At 35.0% G+C, this 18,519-nt stretch overlaps 1 protein-coding gene across 12 annotated transcripts in view; it reads left to right on the top strand.

The window, feature by feature from the left end:
- CHD9 (chromodomain helicase DNA binding protein 9) overlaps positions 1-18,519 on the top strand; it is a 257,680-nt gene that overhangs the window by 147,516 nt on the left and 91,645 nt on the right. For 6 of the 12 annotated variants that reach the window (XM_043982156.1, XM_043982157.1, XM_043982159.1 and 3 more), the window contains 2 exons: positions 467-523; positions 8,888-9,034. In XM_043982156.1, the coding sequence (XP_043838091.1) occupies positions 467-523; positions 8,888-9,034 (204 nt within the window). The remainder of the gene's footprint in view (positions 1-466; positions 524-8,887; positions 9,035-18,519) is intronic. The other 6 variants (XM_043982163.1, XM_043982161.1, XM_043982162.1 and 3 more) reach the window with 1 other exon arrangement.

Below are 18,519 nucleotides of genomic sequence, written 5' to 3'. Positions count from 1 at the left end.
GCCCATTTGCTCATAAAAATACATTTCATTTGATAGAAGTCCTTACTTGACAATATTTTATATCAGTGCAGTAGTAATAATGATCTTTTGTACTTTTATAATGCTTTTCCAGTAACTGAGATGTATACTGTTTTATTTTCAAAAAGTGATTTGTTAAAAGTAAAATATAATTAAAGCAAAACAATTTTTGTAAAGCCTATATGAGTTCATATAGTGTATATATGCCAAATAAAACAATGATTCTATTAAAATGCCCTAACCTGTTAATGTTGTGCTTAGTTTCTTTTTGTTTGAGGCAGTCCTAATAGCTATGTGAGCTTAAGAGAAAATACATATGATCATCATCAGTCTTCTCACCTTCCACACTCTAGTAACTAAAGTGCTGCTCTTGGCAGTAGGGTTAGTGGCAGTTGTTTTATGAAGGGGCCAGAAAGCCCCTGAATGGCCTTTCTTCTTCCTTATGCAGCTTCTTATCCAATGGAGAGTAGTGGCTCAAGGCTCCTGGGCTGCTGCAAGAGTTGAGGTAAGGGCAGTGACAAGCTCCTGATAATATATGGCCTAGATTATTTTCTTTATATATAATATATACATATATAATATTGTACTTGACCTAAATAAACCTAATATTTTACTTGTTCAACATAAGAATTTCTGGTTAATTTTTTATTAGCATAATGCTGGCCATCTTTCTATTATGCAGTTACCAAATAATAAAATGGTAGCATAGATAGCTCAATCTACAATATGTGCATTTTCTTTGTGCTTCTCACTATCATATCTCTGTATTTTAATTTTAGCATAAAAGATAAATGTTGTTGGGAAGGACTATCTTTTAAATAATTACTAAATCAAGTGTACCATCCTTGAGAGTCCTTTGAATGACAAAAGCACTTAAGTTTCAGAGGATTGTAACTTAATTATTTTTAATTTGGAGTCAGACATAACTTAAGAAAATTTCAAAGGTATGTAAGTGAAATTTGTTTTTGTTACCTTAGACCTTTAATATTTGATATTTTCTCAGTCTGACTATACCTAGTGGCCTGAAGTTGATGATGTTGTCCTTCCAGACTTGCCATGTTTGGAGGGTTTCTGCTTTGACTTCTGCAGACCCTATTGGGAATATTATAGGAAGCAGGTAATATGTCATAGGAATGAAGTGTTGTTATTAATTAACCATAATGCTTCTGGCCACTAATGCAAAATGCCTGAATTGAAGGTTGTCTCAATCAACATTAGTTTGCTTTGATATTCCCCTTAAATCTTGAGAGCAGAAAATGTAAAAGTGAGGAAGGGAGGGTTTATCAGGTTAAAATAATGCTCTGAAGAACATTTTGAAAAACTAAAAATTAGTTAGAAAAGGCATGTTTATGGTCTAATAATATGGGGTCACCACTTTACACATTCATGAAGTAGTAAGAACACTATATACCTGAAAAAAACTATTTAGTAAGAAAATGATACCTATTGTTGCTTACAAAGTACTTTTGTGAGAATAATTAATGCTTTGCTTAATTTATAGCTGCATAGTAGAATGAAATATTCTATACTATGATATTAACTTAATGACATAAAACCCCAACAACTCATAGATGTTTTACTTAGCCTTTAGAGTTAAGAAGTATGATTATTAACTTTTTAAAATCATCATGCCTTGACATATTTTGAAAGAACTGAATTTTATGATTAGATAATGTGAAAGTACTTATTCTATAGAAGAAAAAAACATTTTAGATGATAACATATTTATATCCTATAGGTGAATCAATCAATCAACATACATTTATTAAATTCCTACTATGTGCCAGGCATAATGCCTAGGTACTGAGGATACAGACAAAAATGAAACAATCACTGCCTTTACAAAGCTTTATATCAAGTTTAGGAAGAGTGACTTAGATCCATACAGCTATGAATTTATTCTCTACTAAAGATACTAGATAATCTCTAATTCCTCTAGGAAGTGTATAATTTTTTTCACAGGGAAGAATAGAAAATTCATAGAAAATTACTTTTGTTCCCAGAAAAAAAGATTCCATTTACTGAATTTCAAGTCCTTTTATGAATAGGGCCAATATGTAACATGTGTGTATGAAATAAAGCAGGGGGGACAGAATGTTGGGATTGATAGATTATATTTTCTTACTTGGATGTGTAAGAGATAGAATCCAATTAGTATAATCATTTTAGTGTATCTACTTTTCCCACCTACTGAATGGGAAAATTGAAAATATCTTTTTCATTAACTGCAATGACCAAAAAATTTCTCACACCTGTACCTCATGAATATTTCTTCAGAAAAATTTCAGACTACCTGGTTGTGTCTAGCACCAAACAATACACATAAGAAAATTGAAATTAACTTTGAATTTAAAAGGAATTCACTGGTTACATACACACTTATTAGGAAATGTTTTCTTTGTTCACTTCAGAGCATCAGCTGCTTAAAGCATTGGTAAAAAGTAGTACAAAATTAGAAAATAAAGAAAAGGATAATCACTGCTTGTGATTATAACAGTTTTTAGCATATTTAAATAAGCTGTTAATGGCAGGAAATGGAGAGAAATAAAGAAATTGATTCTTAATATCACCATTCCTTAGTTGTTTAATTGATGCAGATTTCCACAGTGAAGGAGTGAAAATGTTTTAGTAATTGCCTTTTCCAGTAATCATTTGATCTCCTTGTCAATTTATTACAAATTCATTTGCTCAACAGTTCAGAAGAGGAGGATGGAAGATTGTAAGCTATATGGCATAAAATCTCTCAGTCTGAGAACAATCAAGGTTGTGGGTTACCCGAATGATAATGGAGAGCTACTTACGTATAAAATAGCCCTCATCATATTACCAGTGATGACTTGTACACCAGAAGTGGTATAAAAAGATAACATTAAGGACATATATGAAGGACATCCTTCATAAAAGGATGGAAAAATTACAATGGATAGTCTGCTATACATATATACACAAAATATTAAGAAAACCAAAAGATTGCCCCAAGACATTGTGTGGATAATCTTTGGAGGATTTACAGGAACACAGGGCTAAGAATTGAGTAGAATGAGATGGTTTTATGGAATTACTATGATCTCCCCTTGGTGAAGGGGAGTATCTACACCAACGAAATCAGTCAATCAAAAAGCATTTATTAAGTTTCTAGTATGTGCTAAGAACTTTGCTAGTTGCCAGGAAAATAAAGAGAAAAATTAAAGTCCCTGCACTCAAGGAAGACTATTTTCTGTCAAGGGACACAACATGTACATATATAAAATATATATAAAATAAAGTAATTTATGGAGTAATTTAGCTGTGGGGATAAAGAAAGGAAGGCTTGATGTAGGAGATATTATGGCATAATTGATAGCTTAATAGACTTGGAACCATGAAGACATGGCTTCAAACCTCATTCCTGACACATAATAGTTATATAACACAGAGAAAGTCACTTAATCTCACCAGGCCTTAATTTTGTATCCATAAATGGGCATAAATAATAATAGCACCTACCTTGCAGGGTTGTTGTGTGGATCATATAAGATAAAGTATATGAAATGCTTTTCATGAAAATACTAAATTAATGTTAATTATTTCTATTACTGGCTATTGGTGCTTGAGCTGAGGTGAGGAGGCAAAGCATTCTAGGAATGAGTGATGGCACAAAGATGGGAGATGCATTGCCATGGCTGAGTTACAGCAAGGAGGCCAGTTTGGCTAGAACTTAGAAGGCAAGAAGTACAGTGATAGATAATAAGGCTAAAAATATGAGTTGAACCAGGCCACAAGGAGCTTTAAAGGGCAAACAGATTTTATCTTATAGACAGTAGGGAGTCACTAAAGGAGAAGACCAAAATGGTCAGACTTGTGTTTAAGAAAACTTTAGCAGCTCACTACAGGATGGATTGGAGTGTGTAGAGACTTGAATTGGTGAGACTAATTAGGAGGCCATTCCAAAGTGCAGGCAAGAGGTAATGAGGGCCTAAAACAGTAGATGACTGTGTGAGTAGTTGGGAAGAATTTGGGAGATTATATAGACTAAGAACTGTAACGGTGATAGTGCTGGTGGTGATGATGGTGATGATGATAGCTAACATTTATACAATACCTACTGTGTACCAGGTTCTGTGCTAAGTGCTTTACAAATCTCACATTTAGGGGGCAGCTAGGTGGCGCAGTGGATAGAGCAGCGGCTCTGGATTCAGGAGGACCTGAGTTCAAATCCAGACTCAGACACATGAAACTTCCTAGTTGTGTGACCCTGGGCAAGTCACTTAACCCTCATTGCCCTGAAAAAAAAAATCTCTTATTTGATCCTCACAACTCTGAGAAGTAGGTGTTATTATCTCTATTTGACATTTGATGAAACTGAGGTGAACAGGTTAAGTGACTTGCCCAGGATTACACAGCTAGTAATTGTCTGAGCCTGGATTTGAACTTAGGTCTTCTTGATTCCAGACCTAGCACTTTTATCTACTCTGCCATCTAGGTCTGGCAACTGATTATATATGTGGAGTAAGAAATTGGAAATTGGAGTTAGAAGTGGAATGAGAAGTTGATGTTAGTCAGCTGAGTCACTGAGGTTAGCAATATTAGATGCTACAGAGAGAACAAAAAAGATGAAAATTTAGAAAAGATCATCAAAATTTACAGATCAATCATTTAGTAACTTTTGAGCAAGTAGTTGTAATTGAGTGATGAGTTTGGATGTAACATTGCAATGTTGAGGAATGAAAACAAAGAAAGTTAAAGCAATTTGAGTAGAAAGCTTTTTTAGAGGTTGGCTGAGAAAGAGAAAAGAGATAGGACAAGGGTGATATCTTGAGGGAATGATAATATCTAGTGAAAATTTTTTAAGGATGGATTAGACTTAATTTCGCAAGTTAGATAGCAGAAGAGATAAAGTGCTAGATTTAGAGCCTCTTTCTTCATTTTGAGCATAATCACAGTCATTTGGCCATGGCAGAACAGGGGCGGGGGGGGGGGAGGGGGAATCACCAGAAATTTCCCTGCTTGCTACAGGCACTAGAACTAAAAGTTGAAGACTCCTCAGGTATTGTCATGGGAAATTTTACTTTTTCCTTTTAAAAACCTATACAATAGCATTCTCTCAAACCATGATCTCCAAACAGTTTTGTTGTTTTATTCATTCAGTCATTTCCTACCCTTTGTGCCCCCTTTTGGGGTTTCCTTGGCAAAGATACTGCAGTGGTTTGCCATTTCCTTCTCCAACTCATTTTACAGATGAGGACACTGAGACAAACAGTGTTAAGTAAGTTGTCCAGGGTCACACAGTTATTAGTAAGTGTCTAAGGCCATATTTGAATTCGTGAGTTTTCCTGACTTCGAGCCTGACACTCAATTCACACAATTTTATTGTCCTTAAACAATGGTAAGTGAAATTTTCTCCCTTCAGCTGGACTCCTATATGCTTGGGAAGAGATCTGTGGCCTATAGTTTACCGATTTCTCTCCATTATTGTCTACTGGCTACATGGAGTCAGATTTCTGGCCTTCTGCCCTTAACTTTGTGGATCATTTCCTCTTGTGTCATTTGCTCATTTACTTGACCAGCCTCTAGTCACCACTGAACACATATTACGTTAGAGATAGATATGTCTTTTATATTCTTAGGTTGCTTAATAACACAAAAATATTAGTGAAATATAATTATCAGAATGAAGTAAAGAAGACATTGCACAGAGGATAATAGTCTACCCAGATGCCACAGTGGCTGAGGCTTAGGAAGAGAATGAGATAGAACTGCTTATGCCAACAAATAGAGCAAAAATTAAACAAAGATGAGACACAGAATATTTGGTGACAGATGGATGAATTCCTGTTACTGGCTCTGAAAGCTCCTGTCTTCACAGTAGGATGGCTTTCTGTTGTCTCCAGGATAAAATGCAAACCTTTGTCTGACCTTTAAAAGCCCTTTACAACCTGTCTTGAGTAGCCTACTTTTCAGGTTCATTATTTATTAGTCCCCTTCAAAGCCTATATTCTAACCAAAATTGGCTACTTGCTGTTCCACATGCATATATTCTACCTTCCATCTCTGTCATTACATATGCTTTGTCATTCTGGCCTGGAATGCCCTCCCTTCTCCCTTCCTCATGTAAGAATTCCTAGCTTCCTGCAGAGCCTCCTCCATGAGGCCTGTCCTGATCTTTCCAGCTCTAAGTATTCTTCCCCATTCACCAATGAATTACTTTGTAATTTGTAATTGTATTTATCTTGTATCAACTTTGTATTTACTTATCTTTGTACATGTTTTCCCTTACGTCATATGTCAACTCCTTGGTGAGCATAGACTGTTTCATTTGTCTTTGTATCTCCTAGCACTGGTGCCTGGCACTTTAATAAATGTTTGTTGATTGGTAAGATAAATGATACTCCCAATAATCATTATTGTATAAAAAAACTCTCCCTTCCTTGTGGCAATGACCCATTGACCATCAATAAAATGTGAGTTCCTAAAGGTTCTGTTTTACCTCAATGCCCAAAAGAATAGAGTTGAACAAAATTCTTTTTAATCAGACACATAATTTCATCATTATAAAGCCAATTTGATTTATTTTGCAAGACTGCTAATTTTCCCCCAATCATTCATATCTTTCATATACAACCTAGATATAGAATGTCACCAATGTATATTTAAAAATTTTCCAAAAACCCAGCCACCAATTTGGGTTTCTTTTATTTCATTTAACTAACTTAAGGGAATTGTATTTTTAAAGGATAATATTGATCAGTTTGTGTCCTTCAAAACAGTTACTTTAAAAAAAAAAAAAGCTTAAGGTTTTTACCATACAGGTTTCAATCTTATCTTCCAATATTGTTATAAAAGAGTTCAAACTGCATTTTAAACTGAATACACATACACATGTAGATTCTTTCCACATAGAGGAAATTATTTATTTGGTGGAATAAATATCACATTTTAAAATTCTCTTGATTTTGTAGGTTGTTGGCTAAATTTAAGATCTATTTACTATTACAGCAAAAATCTTTGTTAATTTGGAGTAGATAGCCAATATAAATTAGTGAGAAATCTAAATCATAAGATGTTTAAAGAAATGTAACCTTAATCATTCCAGGGTCATAATGATTTCAGGGTCAATAATTATTCCTGCCGTTTTTTAATTGTAGCACAATTTCATGACTTTTTTTTTCTAAAAGAACTGTATGGTCTGTACATAATTTGAAATGATTTCCCAACATCCTAGCACTTAATTGGCAACATCCTGGTATTTTATAAGACTAAGGTTAGAAATTATTGGAAAAATTAACTGAACTAATGAATAAAGTGTTGCCACATGTAGAGATGTCAAGCTATATCTGTTTGAATGGGTAGATAAAAGAAATTCATAGTGAGCATGCTAATTATTAGCAATGAATGATTTTAAAGGTACTTGCAAATAATTTTATTTCTGAATTAGGTTCTTTCCAGTGTTGTTTCACTATTAATTTATGCTAGCAACTCCTCTTTATAGTAATACATGCATAAATTTCAGTTCTATTCTTGCAAATTATAAATTCTTCCGATTAACAACATATTATTATATTACATGGGAACTGAATAAAGTGTATAGTTCATTTAAGTAAGATAATCTTTAAAGTTAAATTGAAAGGGGCAGCTAGATGACGCAGTGGTAAAGCACCGGCCCTGGATTCAGGAGTACCTGAGTTCAAATCTGGCCTCAGACACTTGACACTTACTAGCTGCGTGACCCTGGGCAAGTCACTTAACCCTCATTGCCCTGCAAAAAAAAAAAGTTAAATTGAAAGAAAAAATACTGAGGATGCAGAAGGGAAACAGTTAAGAAGCAGCAGCAAAAGTTTCTGTGAAGAATAAAATTATTTTAGTTTATTTAAACCTGATGAACAGCCCTTGCAGTTATTTGTAGAAAGCAAGAGTCCGTAAAAAGAATGAGGCTCTGTGCCTGGTAAGTAGCATATAATGGATAGGGGTTTTTTTTAGTTTAAAATACAAATTTTTGAGTTTTAAATATATGTAAATTTTTTAATTTAAACTAGAAACAGAATGATTTGCCTATATGAAAACTTGTTTAAATTTTGAGTCCATAGTGAAATATATAACTTATAAATCTAAGTTGGAGTTTTGGTGATATTAAATGAAATCATCTCATACATGATTTTTTACTTTTCAAAAGAATTTCAATTTTTAAAACTATAAACTATCATAGCCCAATCAAAGAATCATACTTCACTTATACCATTGCTTGGTATTCATTACAAAGACTTTGTTCTCTTTACCACAACCCTCCCCACTATTTTTAGAAAAATTAGAAGTCATTAAACTTTAACTAATTACTTTTTCTGTTTTATTTAAATATTTGGTGACTTTAAAACTTGATCATTTATTCTCCATATTTCTTTTTTCTTTCTTTTTAAAGTACAATAACACACTTCATATTGCCTTAATTTTCATTAAGATTAAGTACATCTATTCTTAGGCTCATACTATCAGGCTAATTATTTAGACAAATAATGCACTTTGAAGTATATCTGCAAAACTCTACAAAAATATTAAAGACTAGAAATTCATGTTGCCTAAGTAGTAAAATTGATGACTGAAAGAGATGAACCTTCTAATACTTCTTGAAGACCATCAATGACACAATTTTAAGAAAAATCTTTACTAACCAAGTTTTGTTTCCTGAAAATCCAGGAAGCAACCTGAGGTTGCAATCCTTTTATCCTTTTCTGGCAGCGGGCAAGTAATACTCTTCCTTTTGTCATCAGGAAAAAAAAGGAAAGAAATCTCCTAAAATTAGTAGTGTGTGTGCATTTGTCAAGCTTTTGAAAATATTTAATTATATCCTTTCCTTTAAAATAAACCACAAAATTGCTCCTTTTATGGTTAATTCCAGAAGAGAAGATCGAATCGCCAAGTAAAAAGGAAAAAGTATGCTGAAGATGCAGAAGGAAAACAGTCAGAAGAAGAAGCAAAAGTTTCTGTGAAAATCAAAAAAAGTTCAGCTTCTTTACCTGCTGAACAACCTTTGCAGTTATTTGTGGTAAGCAAAATTATAGACTGTGACAGTGAAAATATGAAAACCATCTTTAATTCCTTCTGATTATTTTCTCCTAGTAACTAAAATATATCTCTTCTGATTTCTACTTTATCTCATTAACAATTTAAAGAAGTTTAATAATCAATAAATTTATTAATACAATATTAATTTATTAACAATAAATGTATTGACATTGTATTGCATCTAATGTCAATAATTTTAATAATTAATAAAAGATTTTCTTCGTTCTACTTGAGTATTTCTCAAGCATCTAAGGCACTTCTTTATCTAAGGAAAACATTTTAGTAGTGTTTTCTCCCATTTTTCTTTTGTAGTGATTTTGCTCTCCTTTATCTTATTAAGTCCCTCTATCCCTCTGATTGATTTATACTAATTTGATGCTTGCTCACTCCCACACTCTTTCTTATTCCTTTTTATATGCCCTTTTCAACATTCCTTTAAGTAAACCTCCCTACCTTCTTCCCTTGCTTGCATTTGTCTGTATCTTTCATATATATATAGAGAGAGAGAGAGACAGAGAGAGAGACAGAGACATATATATATAGACAAGAAGCATTTATTAGGCTTTTACTATGTATCAGGCACATGTTCTAAGCACTGGGAATACAAATGCAAGCAAAAAAGAGAGTCTGTCCTCAAGAAGCTCACATTCTAATGAGAAAGGACAGTATATAAAAGGGGAGGAGAATAAGGTACCAGCATGGTGGCATGGTATTGGAAGTCTAAAAAAACAGGAGCACAGCCAGGAGGGGACTGAACGTTGGCCACACTGGGTCCTTCTCAAGGATGGAGGCCTTGGGAGGAATTCACCAATGGGAGAAGGGAGCCAGCACTAAGCAGAGGTGTTGGATGAGGAGACACCAGATGCTAAGGGGTCTGGCAGGGTAAGACTGCAGCTGAGGCATGATGTTGAATTCTGGAAAATCAGAAGCATAGCCAGGAGGGCGAATGAAGTTTGGCCAATTTGGGTGATTCTCAGAATTAGTGGTTCCATGAGAAACTCAACAATGGGAAAAGGGCATTGCCATCTTTGTGTCTTAAATAATATTCTTTTGTGGCATTCTTTTCTAAGAAGTCTTTCTTTGCTTTATCCCATTCCTTTTTCTATTCCCTTGTATTCTGAATCCTATACACTAGTTCATGAGCTATACCTTTATTTGTTCTTTCTTTATTCTTTCCATGCCGCTCAAGAATATAGAACTGCTACAATGAAAAACTTGAACTCCCTCTATCACATTTCTGGGGCAGTTTAGGTGGTGCAGTAGATAAAACACTGGACTTAGAATCAGGAAGACTCATCTTCATGAGTTAAAATCCAGCCTTAGATACTAGCTGTGTGGCAAATCACTTATCCCTGTTTGCCTCCGTTTCCTCATCTGTAAAGTGAGCTAGAGAAGAAGATGCCAAACCACTGCAACATCTTTGCTGAGAAAACCCCAAATAGGGTCACACCAAGTTGGATATGATTGAACAACAACAATACATCTCTGTTTTATTATACTTGTACATCTTACCCCATGTCACCTTTGTTTTGCTTAATGTCATTATAAGAATGATGGAATTATTAGAATGAAGGAAGCAATGTCAAATGGAAGTAATATCATGTGGAAGTCACCCTGTGTCCAGAGTCTTGGTCCTACTTCCCTCACCATGACCTTTTTTCCCCTACCACATTGGGTGCTGTTTATCCTTGGGCTCATATATCTCCTCTCTCGGGCGAGATGCAGTCCTTGGAGGTACAACTCTTTCTTGGAAAAAGGTATAGTTTCATGTCTAAATTCTCTCATTAGAAGGCCCCTACCTTTTAACATAGACATATACTTTGTTCCCCAACAGAGAGATTAAACAGATTACTATTTCTTCTCTGACTACAGGTGGGTGGTACATGGGGAGGGGAGGAGAGGCATACCTCTGGCTCCTAAGGCATTTCTTCATTTTTTAAATTTAATTTTATTGGGGGTTTTTTTCAATTAACAAGCATGTATTTTATCTCTCTCCCCTCTCAATTGAACAAGAAAAAAGAAAGAAAATTGTTTTTACAAATACACAAAGTCAAGCAAAGCAAATTGTTGCATTGGCTATGTCCAAAAATATAAATCTCATTCTGCATCTTGAGTCTATCACCTCTCTATCAGGAGGTGGGTAGCATGCTTAATCTTTGGGTCTCTGGAACCATGATTTGTCATGTTGATCAGAGTTAACAAATATTTCAAATTTGTTTTTCTTTATAATGTTATTATTGAATAAAGTATTATCTTTTGTTCCACACTATATATACATCATCCCAGTTCCCTTTGAAGCTGTCCCCAATTTTGTCATTTCTTATAGTACGATCACGTTCCATTACCATAACGTACTACCATTTGTTTAGCTATTCACCAATAGATGGTAACCAAGATGACAGCCAAATAAACCCCTCAGTTTCCAGTTTTTAGCTACTATAAAAAGAAGTCCTGTACATGTTTTTAGAGATTATGAGCACTTTTCCTCTTTCTTTGTTCTCTTTAGATTATAGGCCTAGTAGTGGTAGCAGTTGGCCAATGAGCCATTCCTAAAAATATTCAGTCAGTAAGAATTGATTCTAACTATAGTAGTAAATAAAAGAGACAACAGTAGCTATAGTTTCTTGTATGGAAAACGAACTATTTAATTTTTGTTTATCATTGTGATTTTGTTTAAAATTTCTTCAACATAAATATGTGTAAATGTAATATTTGGCAATCAGTGTCTTAAAAATTTGGAAGTATATGTTAATTCCTAATCTGTATGTCTTAAGTAAAATTTGTTACTTTCAGTTTAGGAACTGAACCTTCTAATCATGTGTTTTAAAAGAATGTTGTTCTTTTATGACATCAAATTTTACAGTGCCAGTGATTTTTTAAAAATCATCCCCAAGGTGATAAAAACAGTAAGTTTAGAATGCTTCTGTGATACTCTTGTCAACAACTTTAAAGAGTAAACTTAAGATGAACATTTCTCTCATGGCCAATTTGTCGTGTTTGAAAAAGAATGAGAAAAAGATCTCCCTTTATGTTTAAAAAGAATCATGGTGCTAGTTGTCCATGGTGAAACACCATATTTTAGAAGGATCTGTGCAATTGACTTCTTGGTTCTACTGATTTTTGGATAGAGAAGAAACAAAATGTAACTGTCTCCTTTTAACTTCTATCCCCAAGTCTTAGTCACTTCTAAATCTTTTTAGCATCTCAGAACCACCACCCCCCAAATACCAACACAGTATTTTAGGTGTATTCTTTTCTCATAATTTGTCATAGAAATTGATTATAATTTAATGGAGTAAGTTAAATTAGAATAATGATTTCCCAGTAAACATAAGCCTACGCTATTCGAGAAGGTAAAAAAGATGTCCTGTAGAAATAACTATCTACATACATACATACACATATATTGAATGTCTCCCAGTGATAAAAGTTTAAATTCTTTTCTTTTCAGGAATGTTTCACTGTACACATTCTTGGTTGTCTAGGCAAATATCCAGATTGTCTTTAAACTATTATTTGTCATTTATACAATGTCTCTCATTCCATATGAATTTCATTGTCCCTGCTACCATTCATTTCCATTTCTAGCAAATGTTATCTTGGGGAAAGGTATTGATTTTACCTTCCCCAGAACACTAAAATGAACAATATTAAAGTACTAGGAAGAATTGTTAATCAAAAATATGTATGCTGAAATTTTAGATACCAAGACACCTTTAAAATGTTTTCACCCATTAACTGAAAATGCTAACCTATTTATCTGAAATTGTATTTGTGAAAAGTTAGCATTTCTGATATTCAGTAAGATTATGTTTGAAAAAATTATGTATTTATATTAAGAATTGGCAGTGATTTATGGGAGAAGAAATTTGGGTAATGCTTTGAGAATATCATTTTTGAACTAAATATATATTTCTTTGCAGCTAGTGCCAGATGTATTTTACACCAACCTTATCTGTACCATTTTATATATTTGTATTGTTTCATTTAATCTGTTCAAGTTCCTATGATAAAATAGATCAAATAATTATTTCACATATAAGAATTAAGAACAATTAAGCAACTAAAATTAGATATTTAGAACTGTAAGGAATGTTTTCCTAATAGTGTGGAACCCTGATAAAGTAAACAAAGTGATGGCATTGGAGTTAAGAACTCTTGAGCCTCAGACCTGGTTCCCAGGTTTTACTAGGTTTGTGATGGGGCAAATCAGTTTACTTCTTTGAACTTCAGTTTCCTCACCTCTGAAATGAGGTTAATAATGCGTGTAGTACATACCTCACAGGGTTATTTTGATGATATATTTAAAACATTTTATAAACCATAAAGCACTATCAGTTATTATCATTATTAGTATTACTTATTTCTAAGACTTGCAATTAGCGTATGGTACATTTGTGGATTAATGAGGTAACAGTATACAGACTCATTCATATATTGTGGCCAAAAGAGTCCATGTAAACTGAGCTCTTCCTGATTGCCAACTCTTGATCTAGGTTAATTATTTGAATTATGATATTGTCATTTATCATTTACCTAAATTCATTTATCATTTACCTAAATTCATTCAACAACCTAATACAACATTTTTAGAATTGTCTATTAGTGTTTCTTGAAAAGGCTTTGTCAACTTCAGGGTGCTACATAAATGATGAGCTATTGTTATTGTCTTGAATGCCATATTAACTAGTTTTGAGAAATCTTGTAGTTTAAATTGATTATAATTTAAAGGAGTAAGCTTACCTGCTTCCCCTAACTTTGCTTTTCTAATGATTGCATGACTATATTCTCTCAATTGTCTGGACTCTACACATCCAAAACATCTTTGGCTCTTCTGTATCCTTCATCTTCCACGTATAGTCATTAGAGGCTTCTAAGTGGCACAGTGTTTAGTGTGCTTGTCTTTGAGTCAGGAAAACCTGAGTTCCAGTTCTACCTCAGAATCTTACTTAGCTGTGTGGCCAGGTGCTATTAACCTCTCTCAGCTTTCATATCTTCATAATTATTGTGAGGATCAAGTGAGATGACATGAAGATCACTTTGTAAATCTTAAAGTATTATATAAACTCTAGGCATTATTTATTGTAGTTATCAATTGTCAAGTCTTGTTAATTCAACCTCCACAATATATCTTGAATCTATTTCCTTTCAATTCACACTACCAAATTTGTTAAGGCTTTTGTCATCTCTCACTTAGACTATTATAAGAAATACCTAACTTGTCTTGAATCTCCCTTTTCTCCAATCATTAAAACACAAAGTTAGAAAGGATCTTTAAGACCACATGTCCAACCTATACCTGACTACAATTTTCTCTATAACATTCTCAACAAGCAGTCATCCTGTTTTCATTTGAAGACCTCAAAAGAAGGGAAACCCCCTGCTTCTTGATGCAGCAAATTTTATATTCAGACAGCTTTCTCTAATTTTTAGGAATTTTTCCTTACATAGCATTCCCTCCATGGTTGGGTACACAAAGGGATGTCTACTCCAGTTTCAAGATACTCTAGATCTGTATTCTTAGAACTGTTGTTTATGTGCTCTGACCAGCGGATTTTCCTTCAGTCAGCCAGAGGACATGATTATCTTAAAGAAAACACATTTACTGAGATGGAATAGGAAGAAGAACAATAGCTATAAAACATCCTTCCCTCCATCCCCCAAGAACCTGGGATTCACCCCCAATAAATACATGTGGAGCCAATGAGAAACATGGACACAGACTATTAGTGTATGATGAATTGTACAATATGAGAAATCAACACACATAAAAATTCATTCATATACTGTAGCCAAAATCATACACACACAGTATACTAGTGTAGAAGCATACACTTAGGGAGCACACATAGCAGAGATAACTCACACTACAGGGTTCTAATGTCCCTTTTCTTCTTGTGGCTTCCTTATGCCACTCCCCTTGTGTACAGCATCTCTTCTGTGCATATCACTCTGTGGGGATCTCTGGATCTGATCCTTACTGGGGGTACAGCAAGTCATACTGGGTAACTAATTCCATTGCAGCATGCCAAGACTGATTTGACAGGGATAGAGGAATCCCCACTCTCCCCAAGAGGTATGAAGAGTAATTCTATCAACCACCAGAGTTTATACTCCTCAGTGCTACAACCTGCCTCAACCCAGTCAGTTGAGCAAAGGTTCTTAACCTGGGGTTTTTGCACTTAAGTATTTTGATAACTGTATCTCATTACACTTTGTTTTCTTTGTAATTCTGTGTATTTTATGCATTTTAAAATAGTGTTTTGATAAAAGGTCTCTAGGTTTCACTACACATACAAAGAGGTCCATGACACACAAAAAAGTTAAGAATCCTTGCCCTAGACACTGTCTTGCCACCAGAGAAGTAGCTGGACCTTCTAATTCTATCAGGGCAGTTATGTGGTTCAGTGGATAGAGTATGGGGCCTGGAGTCAAATAGACTCATCTTACTGAGTTTAAATCTGGCCTCACACACTTAGTAGCTGTGTGACCCTGGACAAGTCATTTAACCTTGTTTGTCTCAGTTCCCCATCTGTCAAATGAGATGAAGAAGGAAATGGCAAACCACTCCAGTATCTTTATCAAAACAAACAAACAAACAAATAAATTTTGGTCATGGAAAGTTGGACAGGACTGAAAAAACAACTTAATGACCACTTTGATTGAAGGACTTATTTATGCTTTACTTAAGCCCTTAATAACTCCTTGACCCTTGCCCTTTGTTCTCTAACATCACCTGGAGCTTGGGGTAATAGTGTGGGGGAATCAGATAACCAGGGTATTCCTGATCAGTTCCACAATGTTAGTTAGACCAAACCTGAATCTGCCTATCTATAACTGCCCTCCAAGTCTAAGCTGAGCAAGTCTATTCCCTTTTTATCCCATATGATAGTCCTTCAGGTACTTAAAGACAGTTGTCATGTCACTCTAAATTTCTCCAAGTAAACATCACCACTTCTTTCAACTGATTCACCAGGGATATGATCTGGAAGGCCTTTTGGATGGCTCCTTGTTTATTGATGACCTTCCTAAAATGCAGTATCCAGAATTGAACATAGTTCTCCAGATCAAGGGTATACAAAGGAACCATCACCTCTGGGCACTTTGCCTGTCTCTTTGAATGCAGTCTAAGATCGCATTGGCTGTCAGATCACATTGTGTTTTCGAATTGAACTTAAAATATAATGAAATCCCTAAGTCTTTTTTTTTTTCAGAAGAGCTACTCCCCATCGTACACTTATTAAGTGTAAGATATTGCATTTATCCCTAAGTTTCACCTTATTAACAAGATTCAGGGTACCTAGGTAGCACAGTGATTAGAGCGCCAGGCCTGCAGTCAGAAAGACTCATCCTCATGAGTTCAAATTGAGCCTCAGACACTTACTACCTGTGTGACCCATCGCAAGTCACTTAACCCTGTTTGCCTCAGTTTTCTCATCTGTAAAATGAGTTGGAGAAGGAAATGGCAAACTTCTCTAGTATATTTGCCAAGAAAACCCCAAATGTGATCATGAAGAGTCAAACATGACTGCAGAATGACACAACAAAAACAAATAAGATTCAAACATTCTAGCCTACCTATATATTTTTAACTTCTGACTTTATTCATATTAGCTTAACCTTCCAGTTTTGTCATTTGAAAACTTGCTAAGTATGCTCTCTTTATCAAAGTCATTCTTAAAAATATGAAATAGCACTGGCCAGGGAGACCTGGGACATACTACCATAGACCTTCCTTTCAATTTGGCATTAACACAGTATTGAATGCCATTGGGATCTGGTCTTTAATGTAGTTTGCAGACTCGATTTTTTCTTTCTTTGAAAGTTGGGGGGCAGCTAGGTGGTACAGTGGATAAAACACCAGCCCTGGATTCAGGAGGACCTGAGTTCAAATCCAGCCTCAGACACTTGACACTTACTAGCTGTGTGACCCTGGGCAAGTAACTTAACCCACATTGCCCCGCCCCCAAAAAAAGGTTGGGAATGATTATGCCTCTTCAGTTCTGTGATGCCTCTCCAATTCTCAACATTCTTTCAAAGGTCACTTAGAGTAATTCAGCAAACACAACTTCCAATTTTTTCTATCCTCCAGTAATGACTTGAATTCATCAAAAGTAGCCAGGTGGGGCAGCTAGGTGACACAGTGGATAGAGCACTGGCCCTGGAGTCAGGAGTACCTGAGTTCAAATCCGGCCTCAGACACTTAACACTTACTAGCTGTGTGACCCTGGGCAAGTCACTTAACCCCAATTGCCTCAATAAAAAAAAAAAAGTAGCCAGGTACTTTCTAGTGCAATTAGAAAGAGAACTGAATTTGGAATCAGGACCCAACAATAAATTGAAATTTAGCCCCTTACAACTTGAAATATCTTGGGCAAGTCACTTTCAAACTCTCTGAGACTCAGATCAGAGTATCACAGAATTTGAAGGTTAGAAGAGACCACAGTATATATATTACATCAGATTTTTTTTTATGTGATTGGTTTTGTTGATTATTTTTCCTCTTACTCCTTAAAAAGGAATACAGGAGAAAATTTAGGCAATATAAAAACAAACAATATCAATAAAATTCTAATTTTAAAAAGGGAAGAGATCACAATGACTTTGTAGTTCACCTCGTACATGAAGATTAATCCCCATTATAATATACCTAAGAAATGGTTGTCCAGCCTTCGAAACTTACCACCTCTGTAGTCCTTTTCAGTTCTGAGTATATGATCCTATGATCAAGTCAACAATCATTTATTATATGTTTACTATATACACTGGAGATTTTTAGAAAAGCAGTAACAGCTCCTGCTTTCAAGAACCTTGTGATCTTATGGGAGTGAGGGTGTGCAAACTATGTACAAACAAGATGGATACAGGATAAATTGGTGATAATCTAAGAGGGAAGACACTAAGATTAAGGACTGGCAAAGAAAGTAGGACAGATGTGAAGAAAACCAGACAGAGATAGAGAGAATTCCAGGCATAGGGGACATCTCATGAAAATTGTAAACACCAGCACAACCCACAGTTGAGAGATATGGAGTGCTATGTGCAAGGAACAGAAAGGAGTCATGCATCACTGGACTGCAGATGTGGAAGTAAGGTGTAAGAAGACTAGAGAGGTAGAAGGGGGGCAGGTTAAAAGCCAGATGGGATTTTATATTTAATCCAGAAAGTAATAGCCACTAGAATTGATTGAAGTAGGAGGGTGACATGGACATACCCTTTATGAAGGTCAATTTGGTGGCTGAGTGAAGGATAGGCTGTGGTGGGGAAAGGCAACCAAAAAGACTAACCAGCAAACTACTGTAGCAATCCAGGTGTGAGGTGATTGAGGGGGTGGCACTAGGGTGGTAGCAATATCAGGAAAGGAGAGGACATATTTGATAGTTGTTATAAAGCTAGAAATAAGAGCACTTGACAACTGATTGGATATGGGGAGTGAGAGTGAAGAGTTGAGGGTAACACCTGGTT

Source organism: Dromiciops gliroides, chromosome 2 (genome assembly GCF_019393635.1).
Source record: "Dromiciops gliroides isolate mDroGli1 chromosome 2, mDroGli1.pri, whole genome shotgun sequence".
NCBI lineage: Eukaryota > Metazoa > Chordata > Mammalia > Microbiotheria > Microbiotheriidae > Dromiciops > Dromiciops gliroides.
Note: the sequence above shows the minus strand (reverse complement) of the source record. Positions and strands in the feature narration are given on the sequence as shown.